Genomic DNA, 23645 nt, shown 5'->3' with positions numbered 1-23645 from the left:
ACATTTAGGTCCTGAAATGGTCCCTCTGAAAATTTCCAGTAAAATATGATTGTTTTACCTTTAGGTCCTGAAATGGTCCCTCTAAAAATTTCCAGTAAAATATGATTTTTTTTCTACCTTTAGGTCCTGAAATGGTCCCTCTGAAAATGTCCAGTAAAATATGATTTCTTTTTTTAACCTTTAGGTCCTGAAATAGGACGTCTGAAAATTTCCAGTAAAATATGATTTTTTAACATTTAGGTCCTGAAATGGTCCCTCTGAAAATTTCCAGTAAAATATGATTTTTTTACCTTTAGGTCCTGAAATGGTCCCTCTAAAAATGTCCAGTAAAATATTATTTTTTCCTACCTTTAGGTCCTGAAATGGTCCCTCTGAAAATGTCCAGTTTTAGGTCCTGAAATGATCCCTCTAAAAATTCCCAGTAAAATATGATTTATTTTTTTAACCTTTATGTCCTGAAATGGTGCCTCTGAAAATTTCCAGGAAATTATGTTTTTTTTTACCTTTAGTTCCTGAAATGGTCCCTCTGAAAATTTCCAATAAAACATTTTTTTTTTTACCTTTAGTTCCTGAAATGGTCCCTCTGAAAATTTCCAGTAAAATATGATTTTTTTGCTTTTAGGTCCTGCAATGGTCCTTCTGAAAATTTCCAGTAAAATATATATATATTTTTTAACCTTTATGTCCTGAAACGGTGCCTCTGAAAATTTCCAGAAAATTATGTTAATTTTGTTTAACCTTCAGGGCTTGAAATAGTCCGTCTGAAAATGTCCAGTAAAATATGATTTCTTTTAACATTTAGGTACTGAAATGGTACCACTGAAATTGTCCAGTAAAATATGACTTTCATTATCGGCCCTGGTAAAGAGGGGGAAACAAACTAAATGAAAATCAATTTTATTTTCCGACACACAAAAATATGTCACCACTTTTAATTTTGAGATGTTTGTGTATTTTTGGTTTGGCTGGAAGGCGGGGTGGGTGTTGGTCAGAACGTGTCCGAAAAGGGCGATAGATGAGCGGCTGTGTGTCGCTTACTGTCGCCATGGGAAACAAGAGCGGTGCTACTCCGCCTTTCTACGACTCTCCTAAGTGAACGACATCATTTTTCGGGGGAAATGACGCTTAAAACCGCGCAAAAAGAAACTCGTTTATACACCAAAAAAATGTAAATAAAATCTGACATTTTGGTTGTGAAAAAGCAGCGCGAGGATCAACATTAGCAAGGCAACGTCGAAGCTAATTGTGTTTAATTAAGAAGGGAAGAAGGTAACATGTCTTACCGGTGAGCTGGAGTGTCTCACGGCCGAGTCCAAGCTATGTTTCGGCGGGTTGAGTGCGAGCAGGAGTCGCCGGTTGGCTTCTACCGGAGGACAAAACACCGCCCTGGAGAATCAACCTAACAATGTACGGCTACCGATGGCGCCTTCAGGGAGCGCTGTGGAAAAACGGAACAACCAGTCAACCACTACGCTCCGGCCAACGCTACAACACCAACGCCAAAACCAGCCTCCACACCCTTTTTTTAGCGTCATTAAAATCAATTTGTTACCATTTAAAGGTGGATGAATATACTTTTCTCAGCCAAAACTGAGATGTGACTGGGAATTAGACAAATCACCGGCTGTTTCAAGTGCACCTAAACGCAGCACCACACACACAGGAAGACAATGCAGCCACTGGACACTTCATTGGGTACACTTGGGCAGTCTAATTATGACAACAAGTACACGCGATGCCTTCATAAAAATGGACACTTTTAAAATAAATTAAAAAAGTCAAAATTCAGTTTAAAATGTCTTGAAATATATACATGTGCAATTAAAATAAATAAACATATCATTGTCTCGCTACTAGGAAAGGGACAAGCGGTAGAAAATGGATGTAAATCATTGTTTTTTTTAAAAATGTTATAATGTAGTCCTATATAACTTATTAAAGTTGTGATATTTTTTTCATTTTACAACAAAAGAAAACACAAACATCCATGTGATCAAAGACGAGCTGCCTTGAATAAACTGACATTTAATCGAAAATATTTAGACATGTCATTAAACATATACATCTGCAATTCAATAAACAATTGATACGTAAATACTTTTTTAAAATTTCAATTATTAATAATGTATTAAATTTTAATAATCTGGCTTAAGTGTTTATTTACTACTAAAAATGACACCAAGTGGTTAGACGTGTCATAAAATATATATTTTTTTATGAAAGCATTTCGTATAACTTTATTTCTATTAAAATGTAAATAATATCTTAAAGTTACACAATAAAAAGCACCATTAGATGAAAAAAATGGCTTATTATATTAACTTAAATACAGGTGTTATTTTATTATTATTATTCATGCTGTTAATGTTCCTACTTTCATGAAAATAATAAAAAAAACATTTTACCTAATTTAACAAGCTTATTAAAAGTGGTTTTCGTGGTTATTTCGCCCCCTGCTGGCGATAAGTCATAAAGAGCAAATTGCTGCAGAGGTTTGGTATTTTTTTAATGCAGTTCTTGCAGGTATAAAAAAAAATGTACAAAAGAGCAAAGTCACTTAATTTTCTTCAAAACATGATGCAGTACACACTCAGTCCATGGTGATGCATATAACAAGTCACAATAAACTGATCATCATCTATAGTGGCTGCTCACAAAGTGGCATCCCAGAGATAAATTGAGCAACAAGTAGACAAGAACATATATAAATATGACTTATTGGATCATATTCCTATGATACTTTACAGTACGCGTGTTGTTTGCATGTCATCCGTCAGATATGTTATTCTACGTCCTCGAATGCATCGTGTGGCATTCAGTGCTACATACTGTGTGTGGACACTTGCTGTCTAAAATGTGCAGTTTGTGCTTTTTTTCCCCCGGCATGTAGATTAAAAAATGTAGCTTGTTAAGAGCGATGTGTGTGTGTGTGTGTGTGTGTGTGTGTGTAACTGATGAATGATAGCAGTGGTATCCAAAAATAGTGGAATAAAAATCAAGTAAAGAGATAAAATTAAAAATAGCACAAAGCTGGCATGCAGGCTGTTATTTTCTTTATAAAATATATATATATATATAAAAATCGATATATACTATTGGTTTTGAAAGTGAAAAATATGAAAATGTCTTCCACATGCTTTGATTTTTGGTGAAAAAAGGTTTGGACCCCCGGACTTATAGCCACGGGGGAGTGCAGTACTAGGCTGCAACCAGCAGAGGCGCTGCTGTTTTTCAGTCTCATCTGGTTTGCTGTCTGAAGAAGGCAAACATACACTAAATTGCCAAAAGCCTTGACTCACATAGTGCCATCCCATTCCTAACCCATAGGGTTCAATATGATGTCGGTCCACCTTCTACAGCTGTTACAGCTTCAACTCTTCTGGGAAGGCTGTCCACAAGGTTGCGGAGTGTGTTTATAGGAATTTTCCACCATTCTTCCAAAAGCGCATTGCTGAGGTCACACACTGATGTGGGTGGAGAAGGCCTGGCTCTCAGTCTCCGTTCTAATTCAACCCAAAGGTGTTCTGTCGGGTTCAGGTCAGGACTCTGCGCAGGCCAGTCAAGTTCATCCACACACATTCTTTCACAAATGTTTGCAGAAACAGTCTCCGTGCCTAAGTGCTTGATTTTACACACCTGTGGCCGGGCCAAGTGATTAGGACACCTGATTCTCATCATTTGGATGGGTGGCCAAATACTTTTGGCAATATAGTGTATGTTGCATCGTTAGTCTGCTCCTTACAATCTGGACACAGGATTGAGGCACATTTGGACAGAAGTTCTCTTGTCCCTTTAAAAAAAAACACAAAAAAAAAACAACCACATATATATTCTCCGAAGAACCATTGTCCACTGCAGTGGACACTTGTGTTTTGCATAAACAGGGCTACTTATTATTCATTTGTTTAAAAATAGAGCAAAAATAAAAAGTTTTCAGGCCTAACTGGAGCAAATTAAATAAATAGTGGCATGGTTAAAAAGTACCTAAATGCATCATTAATGGATTCCAATTGAAATGAATTCAATAATTGTGTTTGAAGTTGTTATTTTGGCACAATATTCACCACTTCTACTCCCTGGCTTCTACAGGCAAGCGGAAGTGACCAATCAGGTGTGAGGACACGCCCACTGACTTTGACAACTTCATTAAAAAAAATGATAAAGCACTGACTAAATGGGACAAAATTGAATAACTCAATCATTCTTTAAATATTGACTTCAACGCAGCACTGCACTCCTCATGTCGCAATGATTGCATCATTTTGTTCTGGGCCACAATTCGCTAAATTTTCTTAAGATAACATGCTAACGTTAGCATGCTAGCGTTTGCGCTAATCCTATTCGTTTCAACCTAAATATCATGGCTTTCGATTCTTGCCGCCATCTTAAAAGGATGCTAACTTTTCCCAACGTTTCACGTTAGCATTTTAGCAAAATTGTATACCTACAAACCCAAAAATGATGGCTTTTGATTCTTGGCGCCACCTTCAAAGTCCGCCAACTTTTTCGATGTTGTCATGCTAGCAATTCAGCAAATTGTATTCAGTGGGTTTGGATACTTACCACCATGTGCTAACTCTTCCTTGCTAATCTTTTTATACGAGCAACATAGCCAAGTTTGTACATTTTTAACCTAAAAATCATGGATTTCGATACTTGGCACCATTTTATAAGTATGATAACTTCTTCTATAATAGCATGCTAACATTAGCATGCTAAAATTTTACGCTAGCATTCTTGCTAGTTTTATTTGTAGAAACCTAAAAATCATGGATTTTGATAATTGCCACAATCTTAGAAGTATGATAACTTATAAAATAGAATGCTAGCATTAGCATGCTAACATTTTATGCTAGCATTCTTGCTAGTTTTATATACATAAACCTAAAAATCATGGATTTTGATACTTGGCACCATTTTATAAGTATGATAACTTCTATAATAGCATGCTAACATTAGCATGCTAAAATTTTACGCTAGCATTCTTGCTAGTTTTATTTGTAGAAACCTAAAAATCATGGATTTTGATAATTGCCACAATCTTAGAAGTATGATAACTTATAAAATAGCATGCTAGCATTAGCATGCTAACATTTTATGCTAGCATTCTTGCTAGTTTTATATACATAAACCTACAAATCATGGATTTTGATACTTGGCACCATTTTATAAGTATGATAACTTCTTCTATAATAGCATGCTAACATTAGCATGCTAAAATTTTACGCTAGCATTCTTGCTAGTTTTATTTGTAGAAACCTAAAAATCATGGATTTTGATAATTGCCACAATCTTAGAAGTATGATAACTTATAAAATAGCATGCTAGCATTAGCAAGCTAACATTTTATGCTAGCATTCTTGCTAGTTTTATATACATAAACCTACAAATCATGGATTTTGATACTTGGCACCATTTTATAAGTATGATAACTTCTTCTATAATAGCATGCTAACATTAGCATGCTAAAATTTTACGCTAGCATTCTTGCTAGTTTTATTTGTAGAAACCTAAAAATCATGGATTTTGATAACTGCCACAATCTTAGAAGTATGATAACTTATAAAATAGCATGCAAACATTTTATGCTAGCATTCTTGCTAGTTTTATATACATAAACCTACAAATCATGGATTTTGATACTTGGCACCATTTTATAAGTATGATAACTTCTTCTATAATAGCATGCTAACATTAGCATGCTAAAATTTTACGCTAGCATTCTTGCTAGTTTTATTTGTAGAAACCTAAAAATCATGGATTTTGATAATTGCCACAATCTTAGAAGTATGATAACTTATAAAATAGCATGCTAGCATTAGCATGCTAACGTTTTATGCTAGCATTCTTGCTAGTTTTATATACATAAACCTACAAATCATGGATTTTGATACTTGGCACCATTTTATAAGTATGATAACTTCTATAATAGCATGCTAACATTAGCATGCTAAAATTTTACGCTAGCATTCTTGCTAGTTTTATTTGTGGAAACCTAAAAATCACGGATTTTGATAATTGCCACAATCTTAGAAGTATGATAACTTCTATAATAGCATGCTGACGTTAGCATGCTAACATTCTTGCTCATTTTATCAATTCATAAAATTTTAACAATTAATAGAATTGTTAAATAATGAAATCATGAAGTCAATAATTAAATTGTGAAATAGTTAAAAAAAATAATAATAATGACATATTTAAAATTAAAGTACCCATGATTGTCACACACACACTAGGTGTGGCGAAATTATTCTCTGCATTTGACCCATCACCCTTGATCACCCCCTGGGAGGTGAGGGGAGCAGTGAGCAGCAGCGGTGGCAGCGCCCGGAAATAACTTTTGGTGATTTAACCCCCAATTCCAACCCTTGATGCTGAGTGCCAAGCAGGGAGGTAATGGGTCCCATTTTTATAGTCTTTGGTATGACTTGGCCGGGGTTTGAACTCACGACCTACCGATCTCAGGGCAGACACTCTAACCACAAGGCCACTGAGCAGGTTTAATAATACATCCAAGTATTTAAATTTAATTTGAATTAATTAATACATTTTTAAAAATAATTATCGAAAAATGTATTCATTTTAATTTGGTCCCTTTTGGCCCTCCATCATTTTTTTGCTGAAATGTATTCAAAAATAGGCCGTAAAAACAAATGTCCACTGCAGTGGACGCTGGTATTCAGGAGGATTTGAGAATGATTGTCCTCCACGCGGTTTAGGTAAAGAACTGAATTGAAGCAGGAGTGAAGAACATCCCCATCTAAGCTTTGCTAGCACATTCTAAACATGATAAAGATCAATATTTGCACTTATGAGTCATCAATAGAAGTGCTATGAGTTGTGTAAAAAACCAGTTATCAAGAGGACATGAAGGCAACATGGCTTTCCAAGTTTGTAAACATGGCGACACTTCCTGTTTTGAAGGCTCCTGACCAATCAGAGAGCGGCGTCACTGATGGTCCTGTACATCTGCAGCGAGGTCACCTCCACCTCCTGGACCTTCCCCTGCTGCGCCCGCCCCGTGGGGCTGTACCCGGCCGAGCGCCCCATGGGGCTGAAGCCGGCGGCGGCGCGTCCCATTTGCGAGAAACCCGAGGGGCGCGACACGGCCGGGCGCCGCAGGAAGCGACCCGACGTCACCAGGTCGCCGTAGCCTTGAGCGTGGGAGAAGGCGTAGCCGGAGCGGCGGGAGCTGGTGCGGCGGATTCGGGTGCGGCGAGGCGGCGGGGGCGGCGTCGCTTTGGCCTGGCGGACCTTGAACATCACCTGAGGAGATCATGCAGGTTAAAGTAATGTCACGGCCATCTCTCCTTGTCCTTTCTCTGCTAGCTCTACTTAACCCTTTCAAGTCAGGCTGCACTTTGTACTCCTAAAAGTCTAATAGACAACAACTTTTTTGAAAGTGACAAACACAAAATATGCCATTTTTGATAAAAGTGAGGTGCAAAGTGTAACATTTCATTCATTAGTTTTTGAAAGGAATGAGAGTTTATTTAGATTTGTTTTTACCTTTAGGTCCTGAAATGGTCTCTCTAAAAAATGCCAGTAAAATATTATTATTTTTTAAATAATTTTTAGGTCCTGAAATGGTCCCTCTGAAAATTTCCAATAAAAAAATGATGTTTTTAACCTTTAGGTCCTGAAATTATCCCTCTGAAAATTTCTTGTAAAATGTGTTTTTTTTTAACCTTTAGGTCCTGAGATGGTCCCTCTGAAAATTTCCAGTAAAATATGATTTAAAAAAAAAAAATTTAGGCCCTGAGATGGTCCCTCTGAAAATTTCCAGTAAAATATGATTTTTTAAAAATCTTTAGGTCCTGAAATGGTCCCTCTAAAAGTTCCAGTAAAGAAAAATGATTTTTTTAACCTTCCATCCATCCATTTTCTACCGCTTGTCTCTGAAATGGTCCCTCTGAAAATTTCCAGTAAAATATGATTTAAAAAAAAAATATTTAGGCCCTGAGATGGTCCCTCTGAAAATTTCCAGTAAAAAAAGATTTTTTAAAAATCTTTAGGTCCTGAAATGGTCCCTCTAAAAGTTCCAGTAAAGAAAAATGATTTTTTTAACCTTCCATCCATCCATTTTCTACCGCTTGTCTCTGAAATGGTCCCTCTGAAATTTTCCAGTAAAATATGATTTTTTTTAACCTTTAGGTCCTGAGATGGTCCCTCTGAAATTTTCCAGTAAAATATGATTTTTTTTAACCTTTAGGTCCTGAGATGGTCCCTCTGAAAATTTCCAGTAAAATATGATTTTTTTTTATCTTTAGTTCCTGAAATGGTCCCTCTAAAAGTTCTAGTAAAAAAAAAATGATTTTTTTAAACCTTCCATCCATCCATTTTCTACCGCTTGTCTCTGAAATGGTCCCTCTGAAATTTTCCAGTAAAATATGATTTGAAAAAAAAAAATATTTAGGCCCTGAGATGGTCCCTCTGAAAATTTCCAGTAAAATATGTTTTTTTTAAAAGTCTTTAGGTCCTGAAATGGTCCCTCTAAAAGTTCCAGTAAAAAAAAAATGATTTTTTTAACCTTCCATCCATCCATTTTCTACCGCTTGTCTCTGAAATGGTCCCTCTGAAATTTTCGAGTAAAATATGATTTTTTTTTAACCTTTAGGTCCTGAAATTATCCCTCTGAAAATTTCTTGTAAAATATGATTTTTTTTAACCTTTAGGTCCTGAGATGGTCCCTCTGAAAATTTCCAGTAAAATATGATTTTTTTTTAATCTTTAGTTCCTGAAATGGTCCCTCTAAAAGTTCTAGTAAAAAAAAAAAGATTTTTTTTTTAACCTTCCATCCATCCATTTTCTACCGCTTGTCTTTGAAATGGTCCCTCTGAAATTTTCCAGTAAAATATGATTTGAAAAAAAAAAATATTTAGGCCCTGAGATGGTCCCTCTGAAAATTTCCAGTAAAATATGTTTTTTTTAAAAGTCTTTAGGTCCTGAAATGGTCCCTCTAAAAGTTCCAGTAAAAAAAAAAGTTTTTTTTAACCTTCCATCCATCCATTTTCTACCGCTTGTCTCTGAAATGGTCCCTCTGAAATTTTCCAGTAAAATATGATTTTTTTTAACCTTTAGGTCCTGAGATGGTCCCTCTGAAAATTTCCAGTAAAATATGATTTTTTTTTATCTTTAGTTCCTGAAATGGTCCCTCTAAAAGTTCTAGTAAAAAAAAATGATTTTTTTAAACCTTCCATCCATCCATTTTCTACCGCTTGTCTCTGAAATGGTCCCTCTGAAATTTTCCAGTAAAATATGATTTGAAAAAAAAAAATATTTAGGCCCTGAGATGGTCCCTCTGAAAATTTCCAGTAAAATATGTTTTTTTTAAAAGTCTTTAGGTCCTGAAATGGTCCCTCTAAAAGTTCCAGTAAAAAAAAAATGATTTTTTTAACCTTCCATCCATCCATTTTCTACCGCTTGTCTCTGAAATGGTCCCTCTGAAATTTTCGAGTAAAATATGATTTTTTTTAACCTTTAGGTCCTGAAATTATCCCTCTGAAAATTTCTTGTAAAATATGATTTTTTTTAACCTTTAGGTCCTGAGATGGTCCCTCTGAAAATTTCCAGTAAAATATGATTTTTTTTTAATCTTTAGTTCCTGAAATGGTCCCTCTAAAAGTTCTAGTAAAAAAAAAAAGATTTTTTTTTTAACCTTCCATCCATCCATTTTCTACCGCTTGTCTCTGAAATGGTCCCTCTGAAATTTTCCAGTAAAATATGATTTGAAAAAAAAAAATATTTAGGCCCTGAGATGGTCCCTCTGAAAATTTCCAGTAAAATATGTTTTTTTTTAAGTCTTTAGGTCCTGAAATGGTCCCTCTAAAAGTTCCAGTAAAAAAAAAAGTTTTTTTTAACCTTCCATCCATCCATTTTCTACCGCTTGTCTCTGAAATGGTCCCTCTGAAATTTTCCAGTAAAATATGATTTTTTTTTAACCTTTAGGTCCTGAAATTATCCCTCTGAAAATTTCCAGTAAAATTTGATTTTTTTTTACCTTTGGGTCCTGAGATGGTCCCTCTGAAATTTTCCAGTAAAATATGATTTTTAAAAAAATATTTAGGTCCTGAAATGGTCCCTCTGAAAATTTCCAGTAAACTATGATTTTTTTTTTTTTTAACCTTTAGGTCTTGAAATGGTCCCTCTGAAAATGTCCAGTTAAATATGATATATGTTTTTAACCTTTAGGTCCGGAAATGTTCCCTCTGAACATTTCCAGTAAAATATGATTTGTTTTAACCTTTAGGTACTGAAATGGTCTCTCTGATAATTTCCAGTAAAATATGATTTTTTTTTTACCTTGAGGCCCTGAAATAGTCCCTGTGAAAATTTCCAGTAAGATATGATTTTTTTTTACCTTGAGGTCCTGAAATGGTCCCTCTGATAATTTCCAGTAAAATATGATGTTTTTTTTAACCTTTGGGTCCTGAAATAGTCCCTCTGAAAATTTCCGGTAAAATGTGATTTTTTTTACCTTGAGGTCCTGAAATAGTCCCTGTGAAATTTTCCAGTAAAATATTATTTTTTTTACCTTTATGTCCTGAAATGGTCCCTCTGAAAATTTCCAGTAAAATATATATATATATTTTTTTTACTTTCAGGTCCTAAAATGGTCCCTCTGAAATTTTCCAGCAGAGTATGATTTTTATTTTATTTTACGTTTAGGTCCTGAAATTGTACCTCTGAAATTTTTCAGTAAAATAAGATTATATGTTTTTTTTTTACTTTTAGGTCCTGAAATGGTCCCTCTGAAAATTTCCAGTTAAAATGGTCCCTCTGAAAATTTCCAGTAAAATATGATTTTTTTTATTTATTTATACTTTTAGGTCCTAAAATGGTCCCTCTGAAAATTTCCAGCAGAATTTGATTTTTATTTTATTTTACCTTTAGGTCCTGAAATTGTCCCTCTGAAAATTTTCAGTAAAATAAGATTATTTGGTTTTTTTTTAACTTTTAGGTCCTGAGATGGTCCCTCTGAAAATTTCCAGTAAAATATGATTTAAAAAAAAAAATATTTAGGCCCTGAGATGGTCCCTCTGAAAATTTCCAGTAAAATATGATTTTTTTTTATCTTTAGGTCCTGAAATGGTCCCTCTAAAAGTTCCAGTAAAAAAAAATGATTTTTTTAACCTTCCATCCATCCATTTTCTACCGCTTGTCTCTGAAATGGTCCCTCTGAAATTTTCCAGTAAAATATGATTTTTTTTTAACCTTTAGGTCCTGAAATTATCCCTCTGAAAATTTCCAGTAAAATATGATTTTTTTTAACCTTTGGGTCCTGAGATGGTCCCTCTGAAAATTTCCAGTAAACTATGATTTATTTATTTTTTAACCTTTAGGTCTTGAAATGGTCCCTCTGAAAATGTCCAGTTAAATACGATATATGTTTTTAACCTTTAGGTCCTGAAATGTTACCTCTGAACATTTCCAGTAAAATATGATTTTTTTTAACCTTTAGGTACTGAAATGGTCTCTCTGATAATTTCCAGTAAAATATGATTTTTTTTTACCTTGAGGCCCTGAAATAGTCCCTGTGAAAATTTCCAGTAAGATATGATTTTTTTTTACCTTGAGGTCCTGAAATGGTCCCTCTGATAATTTCCAGTAAAATATGATGTTTTTTTTAACCTTTGGGTCCTGAAATAGTCCCTCTGAAAATTTCCGGTAAAATGTGATTTTTTTTTACCTTGAGGTCCCGAAATAGTCCCTGTGAAATTTTCCAGTAAAATATTATTTTTTTTACCTTTATGTCCTGAAATGGTCCCTCTGAAAATTTGCAGTAAAATATAATTTTTTTTTTTTTTTTTACTTTCAGGTCCTAAAATGGTCCCTCTGAAATTTTCCAGCAGAGTATGATTTTTATTTTATTTTACGTTTAGGTCCTGAAATTGTACCTCTGAAATTTTTCAGTAAAATAAGATTATATGGGTTTTTGTTTACTTTTAGGTCCTGAAATGGTCCCTCTGAAAATTTCCAGTTAAAATGGTCCCTCTGAAAATTTCCAGCAGAATATGATTTGTATTTTATTTTACCTTTAGGTCCTGAAATTGTCCCTCTGAAATTTTTCAGTAAAATAAGATTATTTGTTTTGTTTTTTACTTTTAGGTCCAGAAATGGTCCCTCTGAAAATTTCCAGTAAAAATGGTCCCTCTGAAAATTTCCAGTAAAATAGTTTTTTTTTATTTATTTTTTACTTTTAGATCCTAAAATGGTCCCTCTGAAAATTTCCAGCAGAATATGATTTTTATTTTTTTTACCTTTAGGTCCTGAAATGGTCCCTATGAAAATTTCCAGTAAAATATATATATTTGTTTTACCTTCGGGTCCTGAAATGGTCCCTCTGAAAATTTCCAGTAAAATATGATGATTATTTTTTACCTTTAGGTCCAGAAATGGTCCCTCTGAAAATTTCCAGTAAAACAAGATTGCTATTATTTTTTACTTTTAGATCCTGAAATGGTCCCTCTGAAAATTTCCAGTAAAAAATGGTCCCTCTGAAAATTTCCAGCAAAATATGATTATTATTATTTTTTTAACTTTTAGGTCCTGAAATGGTCCATCTGAAAATTTCCCAAATGTATTTTGCAATGCAGTCTGCTGAAAATGATGGAAAGCGCCACTCTACAGAGCAACTGACGCTGTGGTCAAAATTGGAATTGCCGCAAAACACATTACTGCCATCTGGCGGCTACAGTGGATAGTGCACCCCCCTAATTTGTCACGTTTCATGTGTCAGGTAAACCATGACGAATGGGGCCATACTAACCCTGTAAAACCTAATTCCATCTGCACTTCTTAAACGTGACTTATTTCTTAGTTTTATTCAAAGCTGTCTTAGCGGTTAGCTAATCTTTTAGCATGCCTGCTCCTAACGTGCTGTTGCTCGACGTGTAACACGTTAGCCACGCCTTCCAGTGATAATGCTACTTGATAGTGATACATAAGATACTAAGAAATGCAGTCATGTAGGGGATTATTTTAGCTTAGTAGAGCAGCTCCACACTGTGTATAGAGGCACAATTAACTAAAAATAAATGCAATATCAGCCAGATGAGATCTGCGCTTGTGAAGGGCATCAATCGGCGATGGCGACCACATACTTTTCCCGAAACATATCCACATTTTAATGACAACTTTAAGTAATGAAGCTCTGCTGCCCCCCAGTGGTTCGTGTAGCTGTAAGAGGTGTTGTTCATTATTTCACAAAGTGGAAGTTTGGATCTATGAGGTATTGTTGATTATAACTAACCTGGAGTACAGTACAATCCAACCTATGTGTTTATAATGGAAGTCAATTGGACCAAAAAAGTCCCGAGGGTACCGAGTGTGTAAAAAAGTCCTTATCTGGAAAAAAATAAAATCTTAGTTTGAATTCTGACGGTCCATTCTTGTGTAAAGGTTGCGTGCGGTACCTTGTCGTTGATGGAGGGGCGGAGCTGTATCAACAGGAAGCGATAGGTGACCACAGGAAGGATGCACAGCACGGAGGTGAGCACGATGGTCAGCCACACGTTGGGCTGACTCAGCGACTTCCTGGCCGTGCCTGAACACATTTGACACAACACGTTCGCTTTAAATTGCTGCTAATGGGACAGTTTTATTACATTTGATATATCCTTGTTCAAACGTCACAATCTCACTAAAAAGTAACGGAAACAAACATGAGCTAATACAAACTCTGTTTCCATATGAGTTGGGAAATTGTGTTAGATGTAAATATAAACGGAATACAATGATTTGCAAATCATTTTCAACCCATATTCAGTTGAATATGCTACAAAGACAACATATTTGATGTTCAAACTGATAAACATTTTTTTTGTGCAAATAATCATTAACTTTAGAATTTGATGCCAGCAACACGTGACAAAGAAGTTGGGAAAGGTGGCAATAAATACTGATAAAGTTGAGGAATGCTCATCAAACACTTATTTGGAACATCCCACAAGTGTGCGGGCTAATTGGGAACAGGTGGGTGTCATGATTGGGTATAAAAGTAGATTCCATGAAATGCTCAGTCATTCACAAACAAGGATGGGGCGAGGGTCACCACTTTGTCAACAAATGCGTGACCAAATTGTTGAACAGTTTAAGAAAAACCTTTCTCAACCAGCTATTGCAAGGAATTTAGGGATTTCACCATCTACGCTCCGTAATATCATCAAAGGGTTCAGAGAATCTGGAGAAATCACTGCACGTAAGCAGCTAAGCCCGTGACCTTCCATCCCTCAGGCTGTACTGCATCAACAAGCGACATCAGTGTGTAAAGGATATCACCACATGGGCTCAGGAACACTTCAGAAACCCACTGTCAGTAACTACAGTTGGTCACTACATCTGTAAGTGCAAGTTAAAACTCTCCTATGCAAGGCGAAAACCGTTTATCAACAACACCCAGAAACGCCGTCGGCTTCGCTGGGCCTGAGCTCATCTAAGATGGACTGATACAAAGTGGAAAAGTGTTCTGTGGTCTGACGAGTCCACATTTCAAATTGTTTTTGGTAACTGTGGACGTTGTGTCTTCCGGACCAAAGAGGAAAAGAACCATCCGGATTGTTATAGGCGCAAAGTGTAAAAGCCAGCATGTGTGATGGTATGGGGGTGTATTAGTGCCCAAGACATGGGTAACTTACACATCTGTGAAGGCGCCATTAATGCTGAAAGGTACATACAGGTTTTGGAGCAACATATGTTGCCATCCAAGCAACGTTACCATGGACGCCCCTGCTTATTTCAGCAAGACAATACCAAGCCACGTGTTACATCAACGTGGCTTCATCGTAAAAGAGTGCGGGTACTAGACTGGCCTGCCTGTATTCCAGATCTGTCTCCCATTGAAAATGTGTGGCGCATTATGAAGCCTAAAATAGAACAACGGAGACCCCCGGACTGTTGAACAACTTAAGCTGTACATCAAGCAAGAATGGGAAAGAATTCCACCTGAGAAGCTTCAAAAATGTGTCTCCTCAGTTCCCAAACGTTTACTGAGTGTTGTTAAAAGGAAAGGCCATGTAACACAGTGGTGAACATGCCCTTTCCCAACTACTTTGGCACGTGTTGCAGCCATGAAATTCTAAAGTTAATTATTATTTGCAAAAAAAAAAAAAAAGTTTATGAGTTTGAAGATCAAATATGTTGTCTTTGTAGCATATTCAACTGAATATGGGTTGAAAAGGATTTGCAAATCATTGTATTCCGTTTATATTTACATCTAACATAATTTCCCAACTCATATGGAAACGGGGTTTGTAATTTTTGACTGTATATTCATCACACATTTTATCAGGAAAACAACCCATATTAATTTTTAAAAGATTGTAGAGGAAGCAAACAAAAAATCAGCTCTAAATATAGCTGGAGCTAGGATGGGTACTTTTCACATTTGAACCGATACAGTACCAATTGTGATACCAATTTTCAGTACTTTTTTGTTTGTTCGTGTTGTAAAAAAATGTGTTAAAATCTTCTTTTTTTTAAAATACCGAGCTTTATAATGTTTTGTGACACTTCTGAGTATCATTTGCAAGTATGAATTAATTTCAGTTTGTACTAGTTGCGCTATTGCCGTCAGGAAGTAGTCTTTGCCATTACATGGAATGTGCCAGTCTTGTCTTCTGTCGAGTCCTACAAAGTGTTTATGCTGTAAGTATTTACAGCAGCTGTTTGATTGTAACGTGCATCTTAGTCGTAGCTTTCATTACCAAATTTAAAAGTGTTAAAATCGCTGATGTAGCATGTGTATGGCATGTCTAGCGCATTTTAAACCTCACTTTTGAGCTCCTTCTATCAGGAACGCTTGCTTTGTTGGCATGGAAAAGTGCAACATTATTTAAAAGCAGTATCAACAGTGGCTGATCTATCGGCACGCCCACATTTTAATTACAATTTTATGTAACAAAGCTCTTCCGCCCCCTAGTGGTTCATGTAGCTGTAAGAGGTGTTGTTCATTCATTTAGAAAGTGGAAGCTTAGATCTATGAGGTATTGTTGGCAAACTGATAATAATAAATCTGGAGTACAGTACAATCAAACCTATGTGTTTATAATGGAAGTCAATTGGGTACCGAGTGTATGGACCAAAATTGGAAGTGTTAAAATCGCCATGTAAAATCGCTGATGTAATGTGTATGGCATATCCAATTAGCATCAAGCGCATTTTAAACCTCACTTTTGAGCTCCTTCTATCAGGAACGCTTGCTTTGTTGGCATGGAAAACATTATTTAGAAGCAGTTTGCTATCAATACACCCGTTTGTCACGTGCAAAAAAGGTACCAAAATATGGCACAGTTTAATTTGACATGAATCTCTTCTCTGTTGTATCAACAATAATTCAGTTGCTATATATAAAAATACCGAACCCATCCCGAGCTATGTTTTGCAGAGGAACGGAAAACGCACAAACCGGAGACCCTGACACTCACTGGCGACTCTAGTAGGTCCTGAATAGTGGCTTTAATTGGAGCATTTAGGTTCATTTGTATGTTTTAACATTTTAACCCTGGAACAGATGAATGGACAGCCGAGTAGCAACGTGCTGGATGCTCATATACAAAACCCAAAACCAGTAAAGTTGGCATGTTGTGTAAATGGTAAATAAAAACAGAATACAATGATTTGCAAATCCTTTTCAACTTATATTCAATTGAATAGACTGCAAAGACAATATATTTATTTTTCGAACTGGAAAACTTTGTTGTTTTTTGCAAATATTAGCTCATTTGGGAATTTGATGACTGCAACATGTTTCAAAAAAGCTGGCACAAGTGGCAAAAAAGATTGAGAAAGTTGAGGAATGCTCATCAAACACTTATTTGGAACATCTCACAGGTGAACAGGCTAATTGGGAACAGGTGGGTGCCATGATTGGGTATAAAAGCAGCTTTCATGAAATGCTCAGTCATTCACAAACAAGGATGGGGCGAGGGTCACCACTTTGTCAACAAATGTGTGAGCAAATTGTCCAACAGTTTAAGAACAACATTTCTCAACCAGCTGTTGCAAGGAATTTAGTGATTTCACCATCTACGGTCCGTAATATCATCAAAATGTTCAGAGAATCTGGAGAAATCACTGCACGTAAGCGATGATATTGCGGACCTTTGGTCCCTTGGGTGGTACTGCATTAAAAAGCGACATCGGTGTGTAAAGGATATCACCACATAGGCCCAGGAACACTTCAGAAAACCACTGTCAGTAACTACAGTTTGTTGCCAAATCTGTAAGTGCAAGTTAAAACTCTACTATGCAAAGCGAAAGCCATTTATCAACAACACCCAGAAACGCCGCCGGCTTCGCTGGGCCCGAGCTCATCTAAGATGGACTGATGCAAAGTGGGAAAGTGTTCTGTGGTCTGACGAGTCCACATTTCAAATTGTTTTTGGAAACTGTGGACGTCGTGTCCTTCGAAACAAAGAGGAAAAGAACCATCCGGACTGTTATAGGTGCAAAGTTGAAAAGCCAGCATGTGTGATGGTATGGGGGTGTATTAGTGCCCAAGACATGGGTAACTTATACATCTGTGAAGGCACTATTAATGCTGAAAGGTACATACAGGTTTTGGAGCAACATATGTTGCCATACAAGCAACGTTACCATGGACGCCCCTGCTTATTTCAGCAAGACAATGCCAAGCCACATTCTGCACGTGTTACAACAGCGAGGCTTTGTAGTAAAAGAGTGCGGGTACTAGACTGGCCTGCCTGTAGTCCAGACCTGTCTCCCGTTGAAAATGTGTGGCGCATTATGAAGCCTAAAATACCACAACGGAGACTGTTGAACGAGCAAGAAAAGCTGAAAAGCTCCAAAAATGTGTCTCCTCAGTTCTCAAACGTTTACTGAGTGTTGTTAAAAGGAAAGGCCATGTAACACAGTGGTAAAAATGTCCCTTTGCCAACTTTTTTGCAATGTGTTGCTGCCATTAAATTGTAAGTTAATGATTATTTGTTTCTCAGTTCGAACATTAAATATCTTGTCTTTGCAGCCTATTGAATATAAGTTGAAAAGGATTTGCAAATCATTGTATTCTGTTTTTATTTACAAATTACACAACGTGCCAACTTCACTGGTTTTGGGTTTTGTACTTTAAATGCAGTTACTGGTGGAAAATGGGGGTTGCCTACAGCCGCAGCGAGAAGTGCCAATTTTATCATTGCGTACATTCGCTTTTATGACTACGGATTATTGGAGGAGGTCGCCAAGGACTCACCGACGAAAGGGAAGGCTGAGGGCAGGACTAGGAACAGTCCGTCACTGTACATGGTGAAGGTGACAGCAAAGTACATGACCAAGCTTCCCAGGACAAAGACGGTGTTCACCGCCGTCCAGTAGGACATCTCCAAGCCCAGCTGCACGGAGAGGAGGCACTCAGAACACAGGAAACCGCACCGCGCAACGAGATTATTCTGTGGCAGAACCTGGATGGTGACGGCAAACAGCAGGCACGTCTGCGTGAGGACGGCGAAGGACTGGTAGTCGGCCACGTCCTTGGCCTCGCTGACGGCGGCGTAGGGGATGAAGAAGAGCACCAGGGAGCTGTAGCAGCTGTGCAGGGCGCATTTGAAGAAGGCCGTCTTGCTGAAGTACAGGTTCTGCTGGCCGGGGACGTACAGCTGAGGGTGCTGGAAACTCCCCGCGTCGTTCACGTCCTGACCACCAGGGGGAGGCAAAGATAGGATGTAACGCTAAAAAAAGTCACTTTAAAGGCCTACTGAAATGAAATTGTTTTATTTAAACGGGGATAGCAGATCCATTCTATGTGTCATACTTGATAATTTCGCGATATTGCCATATTTTTGCTGAAAGGATTTAGTAGAGAACATCGACGATAAAGTTCGCAACTTTTGGTCGCTGATAAAAAAAAGCCTTGCCTGTACCGGAAGTAGCGTGACGTCGCAGGTTGAAGGGCTCCTCACATTTCCCCAATGTTTACACCAGCAGCGAGAGCGATTCGGACCGAGAAAGCGACGATTACCCCATTAATTTGAGCCAGGATAAAAGATTCGTGGATGAGGAACGTTAGAGTGAAGGACTAGAGTGCAGTGCAGGACGTATCTTTTTTCGCTCTGACCGTAACTTAGGTACAAGGGCTCATTGGATTCCACACTTTCTCCTTTTTCTATTGTGGATCACAGATTTGTATTTTAAACCACCTGGGATACTATATCCTCTTGAAAATGAGAGTCGAGAACGCCAAATGGACATTCACAGTGACTTTTATCTCCACTACAATACATCGGCGAAGCACTTTAGCTACGGAGCTAACGTGATAGCATCGGGCTTAAATGCAGATAGAAACAAAAGAAATAAACCCCTGACTGGAAGGATAGACAGAAGATCAACAATACTATTAAACCATGGACATGTAAATACACGGTTAATGCTTTCCAGCCTGGCGAAGCTTAACAATGCTGTTGCTAACGACGCCATTGAAGCTAACTTAGCAACGGGACCTCACAGAGCTATGCTAAAAACATTAGCTATCCACCTACGCCAGCCCTCATCTGCTCATCAACACCCGTGCTCACCTGCGTTCCAGCGATCGACGGCGCGACGAAGTACTTCACCCGATCATCCGTGCGGTCGGCGGCTAGCGTCGGATAGCGCGTCTGCTATCCAAGTCAAAGTCCTCCTGCTTGTGTTGCTGCAGCCAGCCGCTAATACACCGATCCCACCTACAACTTTCTTCTTTGCAGTCTCCATTGTTCATTAAATAAATTGCAAAAGATTCACCAACACAGATGTCCAGAATACTGTGGAATTTTGAGATGAAAACATAGCTTTTTGTATTGGATACAATGGTGTCCGAATACTTCCGTTTCAACCATCGACGTCACGCGCATACGTCATCATACATAGACGTTTTCAACCGGAAGTTTAGCGGGAAATTTAAAATTGCACTTTATAAGTTAACCCGGCCGTATTGGCATGTGTTGCAATGTTAAGATTTCATCATTGATGCATAAACTATCAGACTGCGTGGTCGGTAGTAGTGGGTTTCAGTAGGCCTTTAAAAGTGTGTCGTTTTTACCTGATCAAAGAGGCTCATTCCCAGCACAGGTAACGCGGTGTAGACCAGGTTGTAGAGCGTTATGAACCACTCGTCATACACCGTCTGGCGGGGAAAGGGAAGAGGAATAAGTCAAGTCGGAATAATCACTTTGTAACAATAATTACTGTTTGGATTGATCTTATAATATTAATTCTTGCTACAGAATATTTTTTAAGGTTAAAACTCCAAAATACTGTTTGACTTCCATCCATTTCCGAAAATCCTCACTAGAGTGGCAGGTAAGCTGGAGCCTATCCCAGCTCACTTGGGGCGAGAGGCAGGGAACACTGTACTTCCAAGCGGAAACACGAAGAAAGAAGAGCAGATCCAGGCGCTCAAAAACGAGAGAAAAATAATATTCTGGTTTGCGTCCTCTTCTACTGATGTTTTCCTTAAACTCCTTCAGGAAATGCTGACAAAGCAATAGGAAACAATCTATAGTGTCTATTGAAGAGAAGAAGGACGAACAAGGAAGTTTCTTTTTTTGCTTATAATCTTAAACATGTCAGTTTTGAAGTAACTGTGGACCAGGGCGACTCTTAATATGCAATTACACTTTTTTGCCAAAAGTATTTGGCCACCTGCCTTGACTCACATATGAACTTGAAGTGCCATCCCATTCCTAACCCATAGGGTTCAATATGATGTGGGTCCACCTTTTACAGCTATTACAGCTTCAACTCTTCTGGGAAGGCTGTCCACAAGGTTGCGGAGTGTGTTTATAGGGATTTTCCACCATTCTTCCAAAAGCGCATTGGTGAGGTCACACACGGATGTTGGTGGCTCTCAGTCTCCGTTCTAATTCATCGCAAAGGTGTTCTATCGGGTTCAGGTCAGGACTCTGTGCAGGCCAGTCAAGTTCATCCACACCAGTCTCTGTCTTCCATGTCTTTATGGACCTTGCTTTGTGCACTGGTGCACAGTCATGTTGGAAGAGGAAGGGGCCCGCTCCAAACTGTTCCCACAAGGTTGGGAGCATGGAATTGTCCAAAATGTTTTGGTATCCTGGAGCATTCAAAGTTCCTTTCACTGGAACTAAGGGGCCAAGCCCAACTCCTGAAAAACAACCACACACCATCATTCCTCCTCCAACAAATTTCACACTCGGCACAATGCAGTCCGAAATGTGGCGTTCTCCTGGCAACCTCCAAACCCAGACTGGTCCATCAGATTGCCAGATGGAAAAGCGTGATTCATCAGTCCAGAGAAGGCGTCGCCACTGCTCTAGAGTCCAGTGGCGACGTGCTTTACACCACTGCATCCCACGCTTTGCATTGGACTTGGTGATGTATGGCTTAGATGCAGCTGCTCGGCCATGAAAACCCATTCCATTAAGCTCTCTGCGTACTGTACGTGGGCTAATTGGAAGGTCACATGAAGTTTGGAGCTCTGTAGCAACTGACTGTGCAGAAAGTCTTTGCACTATGCGCTCCAGCATCCGCTGACCCTCTCTGTCAGTTTACGTGGCCTACCACTTGGTAGCTGACTTGCTGTTGTTCCCAAACTCTTCACTTTTCTTATAATAAAGCCGACAGTTGACTTTGGAATATTTAGGAGCGAGGAAATTTCACGACTGGATTTGTTGCACAGGTGGCATCCTATGACAGTTCCACGCTGGAAATCACTGAGAGCGGCCCATTCTTTCACAAATGTTTGTAGAAACAGTCTCCATGCCTAAGTGCTGGATTTTATACACAGGGCCAAGTGATTAGGGCACCTGATTCTCATCATTTGGATGGGTGGCCAAATACTTGCGGCAATGGCGATTCTTTTTTATTTATTTTTTGCTCAAAATGTTATTCATCTATCAATTTTTTATAGCGCTTATCCTCACTCGGGTCACAGGTAAGATATATATATATATATATATATATATATATATATATATATATATATATATATATATATATATATATATATATATATATATATATATATATATATATATATATATATATATATATATATATATATATATATATATATATATATATATATATATATAAATATACATATATATATATATGTGTATACAGTGTTTCCCATAAACTGCCAAGATACCTGTGGCGGTGGGGGCGTGGCTATGGGCGTGGTCACCATGACATCATCGAGTCATTTGCATAATTTACTACAATGATATAATTTTCTCTAAAAAGGCTCAAAAAATGTATACTTACTAATTAATAATAACAGTTTTGTTTTAAACGGACATCCATCCATCCATTTTACAATATAATTACAACACTTTATGTACATATTTATATACAGATTTGAACAATAAGTTATTCACTGAAATATATTTATTAATTGCAGTTCTTACAAAAAATATATCTTATAAAATATAAAAGCTAAAATGTCTCTTAAAGCTCTGCCCCTTTAATTAGTGCATACTAAATAATTTAACTTTAGCCTACTACTACAACCATATTATTTACCAGCAACATAAAGTGAAACAGAGGCAGAGGTGTCCTGCCACAGTCAGTAACAAATAAACAGAAAACAGTAGTGGTGGTAGATAGACACAGAGCTTCATCAAACATCTGATCCACTGAACAAAGAGCTCCAAAAATCTTGAACTTTAGACTGCCATCAGTTTTACTCCCTACACTTAACCATGTGTTTCCTACTGCCTGCAGACTTTGCACCCTTTGTTATATACACATGTTGTGTTTCTAGTATAAATACATTTAATAAAATCAAATACAAATAAGGCAACAAGAGAAGTATCCTACACTTCTCTTTTGTAAAGTAAATCTGAACAGCCGATATGGGCATCTACATCAACTATATGATTTGCCTGAGAAGCTGGAGAGGGGGGGGGGGGGGGGGGGGGATATATATATATATATTTTTTAATTTTTTTAAATTTTAATTTGTGGTGGACGTAATTCTTTTGTAGCGGGCCGCCACAAATAAATTAATGTGTGGGAAACACGGATAAATATATATATATATATATAAAATATATATATATATATATATATATATATATATATATATATATAATATATATATAAAAAATAATGTATATATATATATATATATATATATATATATATATATATATATATATATATATACACACACACACACGGAACAGATAGATTCATTATTTATATTAAAATATATACATATGTAAATGTATAAACACACACACCGGCCCCCAGATGCATTTTTACCAATAAATGTGGTGGCCACCGAGTCAAAATAATTGGCCATGTCTGCTCTGAAATGGTCGGCAACCTGTTTGACTTACACAGTTTTACTACATCTAAAACATTTTTTAATACAAATAATGAATCCATCTGTTCCAGGGTCAAGCTGGCACCACCTAAAACAATTTTTAACACTATAATAAAAAGGATTTAGGCACTGCGCAACAAAACTACGAAAAAATACAACTACAGTATATTGGAGAGGAAACAATGCTGCCACCGAGTGGTGTTTTGTAGGTACTGCTGGAAACAAAATGTTTTGCATAGTGTTTGATTCTTATATGATTTCATTATAATTTTTCTAATAAAGAATAAATTGCTAGACTCGGTTTGAATAAAAAATCATGTTGAATCAAGAATCAATTCTGAATTGAAAC

The 23645-nt window shown here is 37.2% G+C and overlaps 2 protein-coding genes across 3 annotated transcripts in view; both read right to left on the bottom strand.

The window, feature by feature from the left end:
* Window positions 1-1643, bottom strand: part of dapk1 (death-associated protein kinase 1) — a 141608-nt gene extending 139965 nt beyond the window's left edge. Inside the window, exons 1-2 of one of the 2 annotated variants that reach the window (XM_062025111.1) lie at window positions 1553-1634; window positions 1284-1438 (exon numbers count right to left, since the gene is read on the bottom strand). The gene's annotated coding sequence lies outside the window, so the exon portion shown is untranslated. Of the gene's footprint in view, window positions 1-1283 lie in introns of both variants that reach the window. The other variant, XM_062025110.1, reaches the window with a different exon arrangement.
* Window positions 1644-2497: 854 nt separating this feature from the next.
* LOC133632602 (phospholipid-transporting ATPase ID-like) overlaps window positions 2498-23645 on the bottom strand; it is a 108022-nt gene continuing 86874 nt past the window's right edge. The window contains exons 24-28 of the mRNA XM_062025109.1: window positions 20033-20116; window positions 18420-18650; window positions 18212-18350; window positions 13419-13549; window positions 2498-7269 (exon numbers count right to left, since the gene is read on the bottom strand). Of these exons, the coding sequence (XP_061881093.1) occupies window positions 6940-7269; window positions 13419-13549; window positions 18212-18350; window positions 18420-18650; window positions 20033-20116 (915 nt within the window). The 3' untranslated portion in view covers window positions 2498-6939. The remainder of the gene's footprint in view (window positions 7270-13418; window positions 13550-18211; window positions 18351-18419; window positions 18651-20032; window positions 20117-23645) is intronic.

This window comes from Entelurus aequoreus, linkage group LG17, assembly GCF_033978785.1.
Source record: "Entelurus aequoreus isolate RoL-2023_Sb linkage group LG17, RoL_Eaeq_v1.1, whole genome shotgun sequence".
Lineage (NCBI taxonomy): Eukaryota > Metazoa > Chordata > Actinopteri > Syngnathiformes > Syngnathidae > Entelurus > Entelurus aequoreus.
This window is presented reverse-complemented; position numbering and strand designations above follow the sequence as displayed.